The 20888-nt window shown below is 35.9% G+C and overlaps 4 protein-coding genes and 1 long non-coding RNA gene across 6 annotated transcripts in view; 2 read left to right on the forward strand and 3 right to left on the reverse strand.

Moving 5' to 3' along the window:
• Positions 1-3983, reverse strand: part of LOC113403174 (actin-binding LIM protein 2) — a 69252-nt gene extending 65269 nt beyond the window's left edge. The window contains exon 1 of the mRNA XM_064218756.1: positions 3742-3983. Coding sequence (XP_064074826.1) covers positions 3742-3745 — 4 coding nt within the window. The 5' untranslated portion in view covers positions 3746-3983. The remainder of the gene's footprint in view (positions 1-3741) is intronic.
• A 3663-nt stretch (positions 3984-7646) lies between these two features.
• Positions 7647-12956, reverse strand: LOC113403180 (ubiquitin thioesterase trabid). Its single transcript, XM_064218757.1, is given in 14 exon segments — positions 7647-7939; positions 8016-8109; positions 8493-8625; positions 8708-8816; positions 8898-9301; positions 9477-9590; positions 9675-9760; positions 9845-9992; positions 10065-10267; positions 10269-10318; positions 10432-10526; positions 10755-10848; positions 12275-12361; positions 12688-12956. Coding segments are annotated over 14 exon segments (1905 nt in total). The 5' UTR covers positions 12826-12956; the 3' UTR covers positions 7647-7789.
• LOC135194107 (uncharacterized) lies at positions 12898-13490 on the forward strand. The gene is made up of 2 exons (XR_010309651.1): positions 12898-13020; positions 13399-13490. It is a non-coding gene; the product is annotated as an uncharacterized LOC135194107 (long non-coding RNA).
• A 1338-nt stretch (positions 13491-14828) lies between these two features.
• Positions 14829-18370, forward strand: LOC113403176 (nucleoplasmin-like protein). Of its 2 annotated transcripts, XM_026643640.2 has the most exons (6): positions 14829-14970; positions 15594-15733; positions 16229-16354; positions 16798-16923; positions 17118-17168; positions 17589-18370. In XM_026643640.2, exons 1-6 carry the CDS (start codon positions 14949-14951, stop codon positions 17691-17693), a joined length of 570 nt encoding a protein of 189 aa, XP_026499425.1. In that variant the 5' UTR covers positions 14829-14948; the 3' UTR covers positions 17694-18370. The 2 variants fall into 2 exon arrangements, with proteins under 2 accessions (XP_026499425.1, XP_026499426.1); XM_026643641.2 differs by lacking the exon at positions 17118-17168.
• A 233-nt stretch (positions 18371-18603) lies between these two features.
• On the reverse strand, positions 18604-20509 carry LOC113403175 (uncharacterized). The gene is made up of 2 exons (XM_026643639.2): positions 20262-20509; positions 18604-20153 (listed from the first exon to the last, which is right to left on the reverse strand). The coding sequence occupies exons 1-2, from the start codon at positions 20365-20367 to the stop codon at positions 18715-18717; spliced, it is 1545 nt and encodes a 514-aa protein (XP_026499424.2). The 5' UTR covers positions 20368-20509; the 3' UTR covers positions 18604-18714.
• Positions 20510-20888: the final 379 nt, after the last annotated feature.

Genomic DNA, 20888 nt, shown 5'->3' on the forward strand with positions numbered 1-20888 from the left:
ATCGCGTAAAGCCGCTAGTTATTAACAAAACTGCTAAATCAAACCTAATATTATTCGGTGACTTCTTATTTGATTACACACCTTGGCAATGAGGTAATCGCCTCTAGGCTATTTCAAATAACGAAAATATATTTTGTATTATTGTATGAAAAACAATAATTGTAAAATATTACATTTAAAAAACCCGCTGATCTCTGTCGCCGGGTGTTCTCAGGTGCGAGGTGTTTATTTCCGAACCGGTGGTAGATTTGTCAATCAATAAGCAATTCCACGCTTCTATATTGAATAAAGATTTTTGACTTGCAAGCCCGTCTAGGAACGTACAGCCCACTCATCGCATATTCTACCGCCACACCGAAACACATAGTATTGTTGTGTCTGGGAGAGCGAGCCCGTGTGACTACAGGCACAAGAGACATAACATCTTAGCTTCCAAAGTTGTTGGCGCATTTGTGATGTAAGAAATGGTTAATGTTTCTTACAGCGCCGATGTCTTTGGATGGTGGTGATCACTTGCCATCGGGTGGCCCATTCGCAAATCCGCCCACCTATATCATAAAAAAGAACAAAAATTTCATAACTGAATATATTATCACATTATACATTACATAAAATAAATGTTCTCGATAGACGAAATAAACATTCAAAAACAATATTATTTGTATACAAACACACAGTGCATCTAAAACCGTATTTCATCCATTTGAATATTGAAAAATAAATAGTAAAACCAGACAGATGCGGTTAAGGAATACATAATATATCTTATCAGCCGGCGTCTAACAGTCTGATTGAAATGTGGCCGACCATTTGTAAGAACGCTACAAACTTACTTCACAGTACACACGCACACGCACACACACACACACATTCATACTTGTACCCTTTATACGTTACAGCATTATTGTTGGAATATGTTTTAAATATTTAAAAAGAAATATTTTGACTTCGTACGATGCAAACATATTTTTTTTAATTAATGAAAAAGTGGAACTTTTCTAAGCAACTCGAGCGTACAGCGAGACGACGTAATTCGTTTCATAACGTGGAGCCGTACACTTAAGTATACTACTGAGTATAATAGGTTTTAACGATGTCACTAATGACAGTAATGAGGCTAAAAATTAACTGTACCTACTTCGGCGTCGTCGCGTCGCCCCGCGGCTAATACTAATCCAATAAAATGTACGATCTTCTCACCCCAAAATTAACAAATGGCGAAATATCGGGGGAATTTGTACGGTTCGGAAGCCCTTCTTGTTGCCAAAATAATCGATACTATCTAGTATCTGCGACGAGCACGGTTTATTGTAAAACTGTGCCAGCGCCGACTGAGGGACATTTCAATACCGACACGGAGACTAATAAAACTATCGCTGTACCAGCGTCAGCTGCGCACGCGACTCGCTAATGCCAGCAGTATTAGCTAGTCGCGTGCTCGCTGATTTAAATTTTACTTAGCCATATAACAATTTAAAAGGGCCACGATTAGGACCTCAAAGGGCTAAAATAAATGGGAATAAACAACGTAACAGAATATGAAAACGAACCAACTTTAATTATATTTTTACAGTGGTTTTAACCTCAATTATTTTATAATAACTGTCTGTACAAAATATAAATAAGCATTAACAGAGTCCGAGCGGCGCGGCACTTGCGAATAGCAAAAAACGTATAGCAGGTTAATTTTTATTACCTTACTTTCTGCCTTCAGCGTACTTTACGGTCAATGTTTATTGTGAAACTAATTATGCAACATGTGCCATTATCTCTGTTGATGTTCGACGTTGACGAAGCGTCGGTAAATTGATTTTAAGAATCATTTTTAAAATAGCGTGAAATTTAATATATACGATTGATGTAATAGAGAATGTTTTTATACATGGTATAACATAAATTCATATTTATTCGTTTTCTGCAGCTTTTTCTCCAAGATTAATTTAGATCTCCAATCGGAGCTCATAATACCTCGCAATCATACCGAAAATCTGAATATTTACATGTTATAACAGTTAAATATTTTTACTATTAATGTATTTAAATATACATAATCCATATTACGTCAATATATGCCACATAGGTTCATTTGTAAATGCTCCTCATTTAAGCGTTGTAGGAGACATAATTGTGCGTATTCTTCCGAGATCGGCCTGTGGAGGCATTCAACCCCAGCAAATGTCATTGATATGTCTAGTTGCCGTCTGAAATGTATTTGCATTAATTACTAAAGTGACCTACTTCGCCCCAACGCAGCGCCGCGAATTACTGCAGTATAAAGCTCGTTGGTACAATCAGATTATAAAGTGGTTAGGTATAATAATATATATGCCTTATAAAGATACATTGGTATGTATGAATTATTTAAAATTTAAACTGTAATTACTCCATATACATTATATAATTTAGATAAAAATATTCATACCTATTTTAACTTGAGTACTTGTGCTGAAGGTTATTTTGAATTTTATACAATTTATCATATCATTGCTTTTGCACGGTGAATAACTAAATTAATTCACAAGACAAAACTGAAGCAACCTCTTCATGTCCAAACATTATTAATAAATAAAATTGTTATATAAACATTAACAATGTGCAAATATATATTATACAAATAACAATATACTGTAAACTGATAGATTATTAAATGTGTGATAAAAGCAAGCACCGCTTTGCAGTTGGACACTGAGTATTATCAATTTAGATGTACCTGGTGATTATTAAAAGTTATTTACAGCATGAGGAACTCCTTAGCAGTTATTTTAAGCAATCAATAAAACCGGCATGTAAACACCACCCTCTTCACATTGCACTGTATTTGTATACGAGTATTCATTAGTAAGTTGTCAATCAGTAGAAGGACATTGAATGTAGCAAATCTATGCATACTATCCATGTACTACATAGAATGTTATGCAATGCAATGTTTAATGGGGAAATACTTCGAGGAGTCACATGGTATGAGGTAACAGCGTGCAGATCAGAGTGTGGCAATCTTTGAATTCATTTTCATATTATTTTTATAAAAATTGCTTCAGTATAAATTCAAACTTGTAGATGGTAGCATTGTTCAATTAGCGTGTGTGGTAAAGACAGAAAAATATTAATGATAGCTAAAAGTGGCTAAAAATCTAGAACATTAAACAAATTGCGAGAATAAGAATATAAGTAAATTAGCTTCCTAGTGGCAACGCCTCAAGGACATCGCTGTTAGTAAAACTACATTTGTATGTCGCGGTATTATCACCTGACACTCGTGTACTAATCACTTAACATGCTCACACTAACTTTACATGTGAATTATTATCAAACTTCTGTGTCGTAAAAATACAAGAATAATCTTCTTTAATTCTACCTTAGTAACAGCACTTTAATGTCAATCAGTTTAATTATATTTAGTGCTGTTATGAAGCTTTTGTATGTATTTATTTATTTGAAAAAAAACGGTTTTTATTTCGTCTAAATAAGCTAAAATCACGAACATACCTTCACACCATTTTGTGTATGCAGAATAATGAAATACTATGTCAGATCACATATAAAAAGTATTGAAAAAGTATATTTTTTTGTCTTAAAAATACGGCGTGAGAAAAATCGATAATTTCAACAAAACAAATTGCCGCTACTATAATTTGAAAGTCAGTTCTAATAAGAATATAAAAACAATATTACAATGTTATTATCTTAAGTTAATATATAAATGTAAAGTAAAAATAAAAAGTTAGTTGCCGGTGTACTTACCCATAATGTTAGATAGAGTTGGTCGCTAACCACTGCAAACCAAACGACTCGCTAAAAATGTTTCTTTTGCTTCATCACAAATTACAAGTTTTTACACATATATTAGCACTTTTCTTCTTAGAATGTTCAACTTATAACTCAGAAACTTTCATTAAACATTTAATTTTTACAAAAACGACCGAGCAACACTCCTCTCTTTATCACAGCAGCTGTCATAAGGCGCGCGTGCGTTCAGAAGTTGTATTACGCGACGATTAGAAATTAGAATACGTTCATATTCGTATTATTAAAAATTCGCTAGGCTCTGTCATTGTGAATACTCTGCCAATTATTATAAAATATTGTTTTCCAATCCAAAAGAAAAAAAATACATTTAAATTTTATAAAAAAGTGAAATAATAGACAGTAAATATACATCTTTCTATCATAGTTAACTAATATATTTTTTTAAAAACATATTTGCACAAGCAACATTTTGTGCGCGTACTTTTAAGTTTTAATAGTAATGCACCGACTTGCTAGATTTGTAACTACTTAATGATTATATTATTTTGTTACACTCCCATATAAAGCTGACAGTTGACTGCGTTTGATCACTCTCCGACTATGCGATTGCCTTCCCATCGATTCATGAAATAATTGAGAGTGAATATATGCTTACTCTTGCGCAATTGGCTATCTCATAATATTTGCCGATGTTTTTGAAATTCGGTTTGGACTTTATTTACTTATCCGGTATACCTATGGTCGACAGGGCTTTAGGTATGCCCGTTTAAGTAATGATCCTTTGTTCTGATCCTAAGGATATCTTATAGTATTATTCTATAGTCCGTGGAGAGTATAGTATCATTACATTATAGTATTATTGTTTGGTGTGGGCGCGTATGATGCGCGACTGATTTTTTTCGACAAAGCCCTTTAGAGTTATCTCATTCGATCACATGACAATATTAATTTGTCAGGAAAAATACAAACCACACACAGAGAGGATGCACACGTTATTCCACTCTACCGACCGACGTCGATAGCGTCGCCGCGCCAAGGTCCGGTCTCGAAAGGGGCGCTTAAGTGACCTCACAACTTCTGGGTTGAGTATTTTTAATACACCTCCTCGCCCGTTGACGCTCAAGATTCCATGAGGGCCAAGAAGTAATACACAATTACAAAAAAAGCGTCTTATTTCAGACTCAAGATATAATATTATTAATAAAAAAAAATATTTTCTCATAACCAATTTTGTTCATTACTATTTAAAAATGCCAATAGTATTTGAAATTGTATAAAGACAGCAAAGTGTTATAGGTTAAATCAAGCAATTAGTTTGTTCACCCTACAAGTCCCGTGTCAACAGTAATATATGTAGAGACTTAGATATTTCAAAGTAAACATTCAAAGAGACATACAGAGTATATAATCTTTATTGAACTGTGTTCGTTATAAATAAATCTTAAGGAAAAAAACAAAGTATGTAATAATGAATGGGATAATAAAAAATACATATAAACGCTTCATAAAATAAGTGCTTTATTGATTAATTTTTGTAGGTAATAAAGGTACATAATTTAAAATTAAATTGTACGTGTTTTTTTTTAAGAAAAAAAGAATCCTGCAGTATTTCTAGGAAATCAAATCACCCACAAACCTATTTACAATTTTGGACAAAAAAAAACAAAACCTATGAAATAGGAAAATATTAACGACTATGATCATTATTTTCTATATCTTGTTAATTTAGGTGTATTTATTTAATTGTAAAAAGTAAATCCTATGCAATGAACGAAGCATCCACTTGACTATTTCAATCCATTAAAATTAATTTGGCAAAACAGTAGACACATGTGATGATTGAAATTAGTTTTAAATAAATACATTTATTTGGTTTCATTTATTTTTAAATTATTAATATTTCATACCTGTTAGTGAATAATTTACATTTATAAGTAAATTTTGTGAATGAAAGTGTAGGAGTAATAAAATAAATAAGAGAAGCAGATTTATTCATTTCCCCGTTGCTTTGGTTGCAGGATCATTTTTCATCACATATGTCTAATTTTTGGAAACCACAAATCCATAATTGTTCATACTTTATTATTCACTCTCGAAGGCGACGCCTTTGCACTAAGTAGCGAGACAATATGTAGTATATAGCTAACTATAGAATCAATATACACAAACCGATTTTCATATATTTACATAACCGAAAATACAATAAATATTAGAACCTTATACTCTCTGTACAATATCGTAAAATATTTACTTTAATAGACTCTGCTTCCCCTTAATTTACTCTTCGCTAAAAGAAAACAAAAATTCAATTAGAATCACCTTCTACTTACGTTCCATGTCATTCTAATTTAGAAAAGACCAGGTCGAATTTAATTTGAGATTATAAAGAAGTTTAACATGACAACGTTCTGTTATGCCTATTGACTGTTATATTTTAAGATGTGGGGTGTAGAGATAAGGAGAAGTATCTCTCTTATTGGTTTTCACGCGAAATGTATTAAATAAGGGTTTCATAAATTGCCACAATGGCGATACTGTAGCCTAAAATTAAGGTTACCGTAAATTATTCCGAGTATTAGCCTCAATAGCGCCAGCTAAATGTCTTTTCAGGGACGCTTTATACAGAAGTGTCGTGTAGAGTTAAGGGAAAGTAAATGATACTTCTCTTTAGCTGTACTCTCCTTATTTTTTATGTACTCACTTTGCAACCAGAGACTATGGAAGAAATGAATATGTCGTGCGAATGTTCTCTCGTCTCTAGCACGATCTTGTCTGCACGACGCTTAGATTATATTATTCGTTATCTGTACTCATTTCATATCAACTGCACAACTTTTATACTCAATATTATTAATATTATTAGATACGATATATTTAAGAAATAAGTTGCAAAGTGTTCTAGTAGATTAAATATTTTATTTGAAAATTGATTTAACCGGTAAAATGCCGAGAACACCCGAGACTACGCCGTAAATCCAGGCGAGGACGATATTCTAAATGTAAGGGTAATGAAACGGCGTTCTGACCATTGTACCTTTTTAATTGTTTAAATTGTATAATTTAATGTTTTTATTACAAAACGTAAATATGACTGGCGCGTCCCTTAACTGAAATAATTAAATTGCATTGCATTTTATACGGAAATATAGATTTCATGCTTGAAGCCGGATAAATCCACGTACTAACGTAATTTGGTGTTTGAATGTAACGTGCACGTATTGTTTGCATTTTTATAGTATGTATAACAAATGTCAACTGAAAACAACCAAGAGAACGGCGTGTTGTGTCGACGGTCCTTTTCGCGATACTTTCTTGTCTTTCTCTTATCCTTCTCTCAAACAATTAATTTTGATTGAAATATTGGATTGAATACTTTATCTTTTTTGGTTCGAAAAACCTGCGCCTACCGTCGTGCACTGCCTCACCTGGCTACGCTCAGGTTAATGGCAGTATTAATCTTTAAGGAAATAATAATTGATATAATGAATTATAGGATGTTATAGTTATAAAGCGACAGAATAGAATAACATTGAATCATTTATTTGAGTACTCTTTAATTTTGTGGAGACTATATTATTCTAGAATTAGGAATAAACGTAATTGTTATATTTCGTTATTATAGCGTTTTAATAACCGTGTTACTCGTTAGCAAGCTAAACAAAACCTTATGGTTATATACTTATGGTCCAATTTTAATCGCATACTAATACGTCGTGTAAATCTAGCGGCACACTAAGCGAAGTCATCGACGCTCCTTTCTTCTACATTTCATAGAAAAAAATGAGCAATTATCACATATAGAGATTTTACAGTTCCTACGTTCCAACGCAACGCCGTCGGAACTGTCGTAACGAACCGAAGCAAATATTGCCGTCTAACTATGTACATTGCGTCGCAACAAGTGCCGTCGAGGAGGAAATTTGAAATCGAAACAACGTGCACCCACCGGGACGAACGGGTCCGAACGCATCTATCGCTTCGCGCACTCGCGACGGGAGCCTCGGCGCGGCGGGCGGCGGGCGGCGCTCACGCGGGGCGGCGCTCACGCGAGGCGGCGGTAGTGGTTGAGCCACTCCTCCAGCATCTGCGCCTGCAGCAGCGGCCGCGCGTGCAGCGTCTGCGCCGCCGCGCGCGCGCCGCCGCCGCCGCGCGCGCGCACCCAGCGCCGCACCAGCGCCTCCTCCTCCGACACCTGCCGGCGAACTCGTCATGCCACGCGAACATTCTCACGGAAAACGAAACACTCGGAAATCGGACTTCGCACGAACCTCGTCGCAGGTGAGGAAATGTACGGGTAGTAGTTTTCCTTCGGAGTCGGTCAGGGGTAGGTACGTGGTCTCCTCGCCGTCTTCTTGCTGCTCCCTGTAATGTGAGCGTCGAGTTTTCACGTTATTTCTTATTCGCTCGTGTGTTCGGGGTCCAGTGCAGCGAAGGTGATAATGTGATTGACTACTATTTTTTTAATTTCGCATTCGAGCAGCGTAGTGGAATGTGCTCCGAAACCTTCTCCTCGAAGGAGGAGGTGACCTTAGCCCAGCAGTGGGAAATTTACGGGCTGTTAACGTGTACGTGTGCATTAAGATTAAATGAGTAAAATGCCAAGGTCGAATTGTTTTTTCTATTTTCTGCGTAACGTTTAAGTAAAGCGTTTCTAATGTCAAAATGAGAATGACTGAATGATAGAGATTAGGCGTGTAAGGAAAGGCTTAATGGTAATATTAATAGAGGACGGTGCCGTCTCGGACCGGCAGATGTAGTCGTGTCGCTGCGAGTAGGGCTCCACGGGCACCAGAGCGGAGAAGTGTCCGCGCGTGTAGCCCAGGCACAGCGGTGACTTGGAGCAGAACTCCGGCTCCCACAGCAGCGGCAGGTAGATACCTGCGGACGGACACCCGTACGTTGAAAAATGTCACGTCGGCCATATCGACGCTCCCGGACGAGACGAACGATCGGTAGGCACCCTGAAACCGCGCGTAGCCGAGCGCCTCCCCGCGGAACGAGTTGACCACGTCGACCCCGTACACGAAGATCGGCCGCCGCATCACGTGCGCCAGCGCGAACACGTGCAGCTGCGGACAACGCCGAGCGGTCAGGTGGTGGGGGGGCATCTGCGCGTGTGCGAGTCACGTCAGGCGGGCGCGGCGGCGCACCTGGTGCAGCGCCGTGCCGGGGCGCGCGGCGGCGGCCACGAGGCGCGCCCACTCGGCGCGCAGCTGCGCCTCCTCGGGCTGGTAGTGCAGCTGCGCCGCCTGCAGGCGCTCCCAGGCCGCCCAGCGCGCGTAGAAGCCGCGCTGCGCGTGGTGCAGCGAGTCGGCCAGCGCGGCGCGCAGCACGTTGGCGCGGTCGAACACGCCGTAGGCGGCCTGGCACACGGCGTCGGGCAGGCAGTCGCCGGCCGAGCGGTTCCACAGCGCGTACAGGCGCGAGCCCAGCGTCACGGTGAGGTGCAGGCTCCAGTTGATGAGCGGCGGCTCCTCCAGCGTGTGCTGCGCGTCGCGGTCCAGCAGCTCCGAGAACAGCTGCTCCTGGATGGCGGCCGGCAGCTCCTCGATCTCTGCGGCGCGACCCGAGCCGGTGAAACGAAATTATTCTCGCTTGCGTTGCGAGCTTGCGAGGGTGGGTTTTCATGTTTTAACGAAAAACAGACATTTCCGAGGTCTGCGGATTCTTAAACCAAATAACGATATTTCAAAAGTAAGACCGCGTAACCATCGTGTAGGAGCACTCACCCGCCGGCAAAGAAAATGTGCAAAACTCGTTGATGTACCGGCACGGGAAGCTGCCCTTCTTGTGACGGATACAATTGGCGATGTGTCGCCGGATCGCAGTAGCGAGGTCGGGCGCTGGCGAACGAATACAAGTAATTACGCATCGATGACGATTCACTCAATAAGCCCGAGCCCATATCACACAAACAATGCGCATACCGACGTACGAAGGCGACCTCTTCAACCCGGGCCCGCCGCCCGATATCCGCGAGAGCAGAGTCGATAGTATTTCCTGCCTTTGAAACCTGCGAATGATTTCATAGATTCAAACACCGATCCCGAAACATGACCCGCAGATACTCCAGAGGCGCAGCAACGCGCGCGCTCACCGGATGGCGAGGTGCACGAGCGTGTGTCCGGGGTCGAAGGCGGAGGCGCGGTCCAGCAGCGCCACCTCGTGCGCCGACAGCGCGCGCGCCGGGTCGCCGCCCGCCGCCAGGTAGGCCTGCACGCAGCGCGCGTCGCCCTCCACCACACCTGCCGACAGACGCGTGTGAGCCCCGCCGCCGCCCCCCGCCGCCCCCGCCGCCCCCGCCGCGCTACACGTACCCAGGCAGGCCTGCAACCACACCCAGTCGGTGTTGCGCCGCTTGGAGCGCCGCCCGCCCGACTCCGTTTCGTGCAGCGGAGCGTTCTGCGAGTTGCAGATGTCGTTGACGCCTGAGACGAAGGTTAGCACTGTAGACGAGTGAGCGTCGGTATGGGATCGCGAATATAGAGGCGGCCTCACCGGTGGAGTGTGCGGTGGTGGCGCCGCACATGGCGCACTTCAGCGCCCGCGGCCAATTCTCGTATGTACACGTCTGGAACATATATAGTGCTGAGGTAATTAAAATGTTCGTGGATCTGAAATCGATTCGAAATTTTATAAATCTTCAAAATATTTAAGAATAATATTTTTTATTAAAAACCGTACCGCACAAGACCACTTTGCCACGGACGAAGCGCCGGCCTGCCCCTGAGGAGATGATATCCTTAAAGGTTTAAGTCTCTCTGCAATCGCATCTGCTCCTGAAACATTTGATTAATTATGTACTATAATATTATATACCACAACTGTATCTGGCAGACCGATATGTCATTTTGTCCATAAACATCAATATTTAGTGATCATTGTGATCCAGTTTGTAGGTGAGCCAATGTAATTAAACGAGCACAAGTGATAAACATTTTAGTTCACATCCATGGTGACCCATAGCCATATTGAACAATACTGTATCTCATAATATCTGTGCCTACCACAAATATCTTGCACGGGAAGGGCACTAGCTCCATCTTGTAACTTAAAGATGTCCTCTCCGAGGGAAGGTTTCAAGCTGCGACACATGGTGCACTGAAATAATATTTCGTTCATCTCTATATATCAACACAATCAGTTAAAACATAAATCAATGAATACATTAAACATTCTTTCATATATGGTCTAGGTAAAGGCTTGTAGAAGCTTAAGAAACACTCTATACAGGACTAAATACGAGAGTCATAGTATACCTGTAATTTAAATTGCAAATTGAGACATTTCATGTTCACATTCATTCCACTATTATACACAATGTTGTTACTGGTAGCAGATATTTTATAGTTACTGTGTGAAAACATTGCCCACCAACAATATATCACACTATGAAATCATATTTAAGCAATAAAAATGATTAGAATAGTGTTACTTATATAATATATTACATACAGATCAAGAATAAAAATAGATATTATAACTAACAAGATTAATTTAGATTTTTATTTATCTAGTCAAATCATGTCAAAATCAAATAATATTTTACAATGCATAAATGAAAATTTACTGGTTTTTCAGTATTATTTCTGTACAACCTGTTTGTTACCTGGCTGCTTCGACTGGCAGATAAGGGGAATGACCAATTCTATTGAAAAAATTAATAGCCAATAACCATCTATGGATGACTTTGCATTGATTGGTCAATCTCATACCGATATGTTCAGTTTTTATAATAACATAACAAAGAAAAAAAATGTATTTATACATAAGAATAAAGGATTAAATGTGTATAATTTGGAATAAGTGTCATAAAGTTAATTCTATTTATATAACAATAACATGCAAATTGCTTTGAAAGTTAAATTAAAAGATATAGTATTTTGTAGTACAGACCCTTCCCGATGTACAATCTCATTTTAACTCTTTTTTCTATGTACAATTGTGTTTAAGTATTGGTGACATGCAACAGGAGTTTTGATTTTCCCAGAAAAAAAATATAGTAGTCACTAAATGATTTTTTTAGTTTAATAAATCAAATAAAATGGAAACAAAACAACTCTACAATGCATTCCACTAATTATATTGTTTGAGAGGAAGTTTGCCTTGTAAATCTACCACTGGCACTGGGACTGTAATAAGCCCTTGTATCATTTTAGGAGAAGGAAATTATTTCAAGGCAAAGTCAAGCCAAGGTGAACAGATAAAGCATAGAGATCTTTACAACTCATGGGCATGTGCCTGCTTTGAGTATGGTGGTACACTCTATGATGAAGTGGAATTTTGGCAGACTAACATTTTTGTCAAATTTTATAAGATTAGGTTGCAGTATAAAACTGTAATATAAAAATCTTACAAGAAAATTTATTGAGGATTGATTAAATTATGTTTATAAATTATATAAACATGCACAGTGATAAAAACCCTCACATATAATTACTGTGAAGTTGACTATGATCGTACTCATAACAATTTAATTACCTTATTAAAAAAGAGACACCGAATGATAAAAGAAACAGAACAATACCTTACGAGAAAGTGGAAAATTCTCATATGTACATATGTCACACTTCCATTTATTACTACTGTCTGTGGGAGCAGAGCTCGCTGTCACCTGGAACAGACAACAAATTGAATCTCCAAGTTGCAAAAAAATAGAAGACATACTTTGACTTCATTGATTAAATTTACTTTTATATTTATAACAAGAATATTCATGACATCATCACTGCCCTACAAAATTGATAAAATTAATTTGTATACTAATAAACAACATAAACATAACATACAGCTTTCCAAATGACTTTCGAGTAAGTAATTTTGTTTTTAAATTGACAGTAACAGCTTTATTACTTTTGATTATGTTTATCTATTTAAAAAAGCAATGGTTCTGAATTGTATGGGCATTCTTTAGAGAGCAGTTTCTATTACAATATTCACCTGTGCAATATTTGTGTGTGAAGTGTAAGTGGAGGCATCGACTTGTGCCCCGCATTCCTCTCCTTGCAAGCCTGCCTCATTAAGTGCAGCCAATGATGGACTCTTTTTGCTGCCACCATTTTGCGACTCCTCACTCATTGTACCATAAAATATACAATGTGATTAATTATCACTATTATCACTATGAGGTTCGCATTTTACGAGATTCGAGCTATTCATTTGTTCTTGTTTGTTCAGCTGCACTTGTAACACTATTGTATTGTTTATCGAATCTTCATTTGTTCGCGTTATATTCGATGCAGACAGATGCATACAGATGACCTAAAAATAAAAGTAATTTTTAGATTGCTAATATTTATGTAAGTGTTTTCGTGGATAATAAACTTATACGTAAGACTAAAAATATAAGTTAAAATGCTTCACTAAGCACTTTAACTAAAAGTTATATTCTAATAAGAAATCTTGACAGATCCCGAATGAAGTATCGACGGAAGTTGTAGATTAATTTACACCTTCAATAAATACCTAACGATAACGAAGAAAACTTGGCATCGCTCTTGTGTGATTTTTGGCGTAGTTACACAACAAAAATGCATCGCAAGCACGGATGGCCTAAGGTCAAGAACGTAATGCTAGTAAAATAATTTACTCACTCGACGATTTAACAAGAGTAGCAAATAGTTATTGTTTAAATATGTTACCTTTTGGAAGATATTTCTTTAGTAAAAAAGACAAAACAAACCGGGGTAGACAGGAGAAAAATAAGAGAAACAATGGAGATAAAGGCAATTATGTTTATACGGTATTTTGACAAATAAATTTGTGTCAATTCGAATAGATAGGTTTAGGTGGCTCGCTAAGTATTCGTCAATGAAGTAAAGATTCCCATCACTGTATTGGTACTTATTGGGAACTGTCTCCAATTCTAACCAATCACTTTACAGCAAAACTTAAGCACCAATCATACCTCTCTACTGCTGTTTTTGATGCAAAATTATGCAAGATGGCGAAATTCTCAAAAATGTAGATTATGCAAGTCTACTTTATTTTTAACCTGTGCCATTTTGCTTCAAATGAATACCAATAGTTCACCCATACACAATATTATGTAGATTATCATTTATAAGTGAATCAAACAAATCTAATCTACTTATAACTTGAATATTAGTATAATTCCAAAATGTAACATGTGTATGTACATATTTGAAGAATCTTAAAAATATTATAGTTGTGCATTCAGCAGAACTGTAATGTTTTTGTAATGCTGTATACTAAAGTTATTTATTTTAGTAATTATTTTGGATATGCATATTAAACATTTATGTACTTAATACTAAGAGCATTTTAACATGCCTTTTTTAATGTTGTAGTCGGTGTTTATGGCAATACTAACGATTTAATGTATTTTGTACATTGAAATATTGAATGCAGGATAAGTTAAAAATTAAATTCTATTAAGATTGACCAGTGTCGTCAACTTTATTATATTATATTATATAGGTTCATAAAATTGTATTGTTGTAATATTTAACCTTCTTGATTTTTATTCTTTTACTTTGAATGTCATTCCTAATTTATAGGTCCTTTATTATGAAAAATAAAAACATCTTCTGAAGTTTTATCCTTTTTATCTTCGAATTTACAAATATTGAGTTAATTATTATATTTCAAATAAATGAATATTATCTGCCAAATTGAAAAACCAATATTATGAGAATCGTAAAGTGCTGATGGTTAATTATAATTATAAAAATATTATCCTACGCCTTTACTTCACAGCTCAATGTGGTTTTCTCAATATTTATACTTCTTATTTCATAATCCTTGTAATATATGCATTAATATGAGTATAATCATAAAATAAAATAACAGCATATTTATTAAAAATGATCCGATAGTCAAACTTTAATTTGAAATATTGAACTGAAAATATTTCTTAACACTTTGGTTTTTTCCTCTTACTGAAACAATTTCATTGATATATTTATTACCAAGAAGCACAATTGTAAAACCACTCACATATTTTTCTTTTCATCTTATTCAAATAAAATATAGAGAATAATAATATCATAGCAGAAAAATATTTTTTGAGGACATAGCTAATACAGATAAAGTCGTCACCATACCTAATAAAAAAAATTGCAATTACTTGTTTATTGATGAATGCCAAGTGGCAACTGGCAACACAGTTCCCAGATTTGTGTGCGCCGGCATCGCACGTGAACGTGTCGCAAAAATCTCAATAAATTAGTGAAATCACTATGTCGGACGAATATTTCTATGGTAAGTAATGTCCATGATAATGTCCTTAATAATACTATACCATTATTTAGTTAAAAATATTTGTACTTCACTACCATAAAGTTGCTTAAATTCGCGTAAAGCTTTGACACCCGGCTACTTCGCCATTTTATTTCACAATGAAATTTTACTTGTAGAAATTTATAATAATTCTATTTCAGGCTTATACGTTATGCAGAAGCTTTTGATATTATTTATAAATGTATCAAAATCTAAAAATGTTAAGTGTATTTATTGCCGCCATTTCCCAGATTGATAATTTTATCTCAATGTTATACTCAGCAGAAAAGGCGTGTTTTTTAATATTACATTTTCTTTTATTTTAAAGTTTCACAGTTTTCTCCAATCGTATTGATCATCATGAAAAGTATATTATATCATGAACGTGCGTTGTAGGGAGTCGTCCCAGTTGGGCGCGTAATTTTAAAAGTATGGCGTCCAAGCGTCCTAATCTAACCGTTTACATTTAAGCCTTGTTATTGTTAATGTGATCTTTGTAATTATTTAGTATATCTTCTTTACAAATTAAAGATTTGTTTTTGTAGGTTACTTTTGTGTATTTGAGAATCAAACAAGTTGTATTTACAACGTGATTGCTGTTTCAGGTGTTACCCTTTCGTCGTCACATAAGTCTGAAACATGGGACCCAGAGGCGAAGGCGGAATACCCCCGCAGTAATAAGTTGCTGATTCGTCAAGCGTTGCTCGGTCCCGATGCCGAACCTGATGAACTAAATGTTGTGCAGGTAATTACTTTGAAATAATCCTGTACCTTGTTAATACTAAACGGTTAAATAGTCATTATCTATTATATATCCAAATAGTACCACTTAGTAACTTTTGTATCAAAATGATGATCAAATCACCAAGCTTGTTTGAATGGCTCTGCAACATCGTTTTGATGCGGCTTTGCCTACTTTGATTGCTTGAGGCATTTGTCTGATTGATATAATGGCTAAATATTATTATAGCACAAGAAGAACCTTGTAAATTACTTAAAACTAGATCAAAATTAAAATATAATTTAAAATCAAGGTGTTATAAATGAAACCTGACAATTGGGTCGTAATGTGCTTCAACAGTTGTGTCAACTTTATTTAGAGTTGTTTCTACATATGTGTCAGATATAATTTAAAATTATCAGCATATTGTTACAGTTTATAATAAAGGATTTTAGGGTATTATTACAATAATGTATTTGTATACTTCTTTATAATTATTTACCTTTGTTCCAAACATAGGTGGAGACAATGTGTCTTCAGGAGTCCATCAAAATTCCTGTTGCTATTCTCAAAGTTGGAGAAACAAGACAAGCACGCCTTGACATTGAATTCCCAGATGCACCAGTCACCTTCACACTCATACAGGTATATTATTTAGTTCAGTTATTTATTAACTTGACAAAAATTTATTAATGTAACTGTTAAAAACAGCAAGGAGTAACTGATACAATGTCCACATTAACTTTGGGAAAAGAATACACACTACCCAATTTTATATACTTATTATTTGTAACAATTTAACATAATACAGTAGTAGTAGATTGAGGCTGAATGACAATGAAACAAAATCTTGTTCAAAATTTCTATTTGAAATGATGTTAAGAAACTAAAATAATCTCATACTGTTCTTTGATTCTGTGTTTATATGATGATAAAAACAACCATTATAAATGAAAAGTGTGTTGGATCGTTTTGATCAAACACTACTTTGGAGTGATTTTCGGAGGCATTTGTCTGATTTCATTAATTACTACAATAACTTTACCCACTCCAGGCAGTTTTTATATAACAAGTAATTTATCCTACAGGGCTCAGGACCAGTGCATTTGATTGGACAGCATCTGTTAGGTGCCTTGGTGGAGGAGTTTGAGGACATGGAGGAGATGGAAGAGGAGATGTTAGATGAGGAGGAAGGCGATGACTCTCAGTTCAAGGTCTGTTGAGAAACACTATTGTTTTTGTCTCATTTTTATGGAAAAAATTAACAATTCTTTAATGTCAATTGAAATGCCTTATATATAGAAACATTTGTTTGATTCTTATCTATCTTGCTATTTGGCAAATTCTTGCAACATTTTTATTTTTTATATGTTGCAATTAATTATTCAGTAGATTACTAAATTTACAGGAAGATGAGAATAAACGGAAAGCACCATCAGGCAAACGCAAGACGAATGAGGTACTGAAAACCTTCAACTAATAGAATATAAAATCTCTTGACTCCACATGTCTAACAGAGGGAAAAGGGCCTGAGGCCAAATTTTGCAAAATTATGGCAGCAAGGATCAAGAGTGATATGATTATTGTTACATAATTACTTGATAGAAAATTTATATTCATACTGCTGTCATATTTTGGTATGAGTGGGCCATTACTTTCAAAATTTATTAAGTTGTAAGAAATGTGTAATCTGATTATTGGCTGTAGGTTTTCTGTACTCATTCAATGCCCCCTTTACCTTCTGATAGCTTGAATAATGAATAGGTAATTTTATGATTGTTGTTATCAACTGTCATAAAATATATATTAAATAAAAAAGTTTCAAACTAAAAACCAGAATATTTAGCAATTGCAAAATATCTATTTTGTTTTATTTCAGGATGAGGACGATGAGGAGGGCGAAGGGCCAAAAGGCAAAAAGGCGAAAATGTCAAACAATGCCAAAGGCAAAGCCCCTTCACCCAAGAAGAACGCTAAGAAGTGAACCGCCTGCGTCCACCCTACCCTGCCCGTGCGCTGTCCTACCAGATAGATCAATTCCACAAAGACTGACAATTCACTGTTGATTTTATATCCATTCTAGGTAATCCGTTTCTTGTCATTAAGGATTGGAGGATAATTCGTTCGCCATAGCCCAGGTCAGTGCAGAGCCGGTGCTGCGCGACGGCGGCCACGGGCGGGGCCGGCGCCTCCGTTAGTTGTAACTACATAGTGTGGTAATTCAGTCTAGGTTAGCGTTGTATCGACTCGCGTGATTGAGAGAGTGGACGTGTGTACATGTTCGTGAATGTTTTACCGGTCGAGGTATCTGCAACTATTGAACCGACCCTGTGGTTACTTACGATCGAGTGTGATTTCTATATATTTTTTTCTGAACTTAATTTTTTTTCATTCCTTACTGTGGTATAGTGTTATTGATGTCAAATTTATTGATAAGTAAATTCACAGATGTATTTTTAAGTTAAGACGTAAGTGTAATCAGTGTATGTTTAGACATTGATCATTTTGTATTGAGTAGCTGCCGGTCAACATATAATTGAATTGCTAACGATTTCTCATTTCAGAATGAAAACTGAATAATCTATTATAGTTTGTTTGTACATATACATATAAAAGCATAAGAACGGTAATAATAAAATAAAACCATTTCTAAACATTCTCTTTCTGATTTTCATTCCATCCATAATCCTCACAAGTAATACATTTTGAAGATGAAATAGTATTTTATACAAAATGATAGTGAAACATTTATAAATTTTACTTAACATACAGTTTCAAAAAATCCAAAACTTAACCTCCTACTATCTGTTAGGCAAGTGTTCAAAGTTATTTCTTATAAAATACATAGCTATTGCTTTGTATTCTTAAGTTTTTTTGACCAGTGAACATGTGTCTTGCATGAAATATATTCATCTTAACAACATTAGTTCTAAAGCAGTTGTGATGTGATGACACTGAATCATTACCCTCCTTTTGGTTTCAACGTAGGTGGGTAAAAGTGGCTGTCATTTTCTATCTAGTAAAGCTTGTAAAATTTTATTTCTTTCTCTTTGTATGCTATTTGAATCTTCTATAACTTTGACTAGTTTCTCAAACTTATCTTTGTCTTTGGTGTCCTGGCTGCGAACCAGATTTCTTATTTCTGATAAGGTCATGTTGTCAATGTTACATTTATGGCTACATTCCTTCGATGGCTTGGGTTCATCATAAATCTGTTCAAAATATGAATAATATGGCCAGCCATTATCTTTACCTGTATCTTTCTTCTTTTCCACTAGTCTGATAAATGTCTGCTTCAAATTTCTAAATTTTTTATCACATTCCTCAGGAGATAAACCTAGTTTTGGACCTATCTGCTTCCACAGTGACCTCTTTTTTATTAATGGATCCTTAAATTTCTGTTTATTATCAATGTAAAATGCAAGTAATTGTTTAACATAGTCCTGTTCAAGAGGTTTATATATTACATCTGATCTGTCTTCATTGATTGTGTATGTTTCGGTTTCAAAAATTGAAACAAAATCTTTATAATATCGCCATTTTGTCATTGACCTGCCTGAATCAGCTCTCATCTTTAATCTTATGTATGTTTGTTTTAAATTTCGAAACTTCCTATCACAGTTACTTGCTGTTTCCCCAATTTTTCTTGAAATTTCCTTCCACAATTCTTTTTTTTGGTATTTAGGACTTTTAAATTTATGTGCAATTTCTGAATATGCATTTATCAGTTGTCTTATCTTGGTTCTATCCCAAGGCCCTATATCAGGACTGTAATTATAAAATATTCTTTCAAAGTAATGGTGATAAGGCCATTTAATAAGCTTACCTGATTCACGACTTCTTTCTAACCAATTAAAGTAAGTTCTTTTTAAATTCTTAAACTTATGATAACAATTATATTCTGTTGTATGTAGCTGAGACGCTATATCCTTCCAAACATCTTTTTGCAAATAATCTGGACTTCGGAACTTATTGATATTTTCAATATAGAGAGAGAGAAGTCTTCTGACTTTAGAATCTTCCCAAGGTTCCAGAACCGCGGGGGAGAGTGATTTACAATCTCTAAACACATCTTCACAAATGTTAAAATGAATCCATTTAATTTCTTTGCCCAACCTTTTCTTTTTAAATAATCTTATATAAGTTCTCCGAAGATTCTTATATTTCTTGTCACATTCCTCAGGACTAGTTCCTACAAGAATAGCTACTTCATTCCACAACATTTTGTCATTATGTGGACATTTGAATCTATTCTCTAGACATAGACTGAGTAAGAGTTTTATTTTGTTTCGGTCCCAAAAAATATCTTCATCTTTAGTCGAAGCACTTTCTTTTGTACAACTTTTCTGATTTTGCTCTTGTGCTGGAGCTGAAATGTTGTCTACATGGATATATTGTCTACTGTCAATAGTGTCTACAATATATCTTGCTTCTTGTCCTGCAACTGTAAAAGAATAAAGGCCAAATTCGTTAATATACTTTAAAATAATTTAGCACCTATTCATGTAAATAAAACCTTATGGTTAATGTCCAAAAACTACAAAACACTTACTCTGAGGATTTTGAATAGTAAAATTATTACTACTGAATATAACGTTGCTCTGATCTTCTCTTACAACGAACCAGTAACTTTGGTTATGTTGATTATTAACTTCCATTCTATTGCCACTTATAAATATTCAATACTTTAATACACAGTAACCTTCGGTTTATTTACAAGTAATTCCCAAAACAATAACAAAAATAAACAATTAAATGAAAATACGTTGAAAAGCGCTTTGAAGCAATTTTTGCTTTAGACGATGACAGATGGAATAAGTGTTGCCAAAATATATTATAAGTTGAAATATGTAGGTAAAGTAAAATAACTACGCATTTGTTACTAAACATACTTATTAAATATTGCTTATATTTATAAAAACAAGAATAATTATCAAATGACCGATACAATTAGATAGAATTTGAAAATTCGTAAAACAAAAAATACATGCCTTTAACGTGTAAGTTAGTGATCTTTAAATTATGTTTAATAATTGTGTTATATTTGATTCGTTAAAAATCAAAAACAAAAATAATTGTTAATTCCTTCGGGGATACCAATAACGGCTTAGAGCACAGGTAGTCATTTGCATGCTTGAAATTATAAAGACCTACAATTTGTTTGTATGTAATGGGTAAA

Source organism: Vanessa tameamea, chromosome 24 (assembly GCF_037043105.1).
Source record: "Vanessa tameamea isolate UH-Manoa-2023 chromosome 24, ilVanTame1 primary haplotype, whole genome shotgun sequence".
Lineage (NCBI taxonomy): Eukaryota > Metazoa > Arthropoda > Insecta > Lepidoptera > Nymphalidae > Vanessa > Vanessa tameamea.

Coding starts and splice junctions, on each gene's coding strand:
- LOC113403175 (XM_026643639.2), bottom strand. CDS start 20,367: ATGGAAGTTAATAATCAACATAACCAAAGTTACTGGTTCGTTGTAAGA. Junction 20,154..20,261: donor TACTATTCAAAATCCTCAGA/GTAAGTGTTTTG, acceptor ATTCTTTTACAG/TTGCAGGACAAGAAGCAAGA.
- LOC113403176 (XM_026643640.2), top strand. CDS start 14,949: ATGTCGGACGAATATTTCTATG. Junction 15,734..16,228: donor ATGAACTAAATGTTGTGCAG/GTAATTACTTTG, acceptor TTCCAAACATAG/GTGGAGACAATGTGTCTTCA. Junction 16,924..17,117: donor GCGATGACTCTCAGTTCAAG/GTCTGTTGAGAA, acceptor CTAAATTTACAG/GAAGATGAGAATAAACGGAA.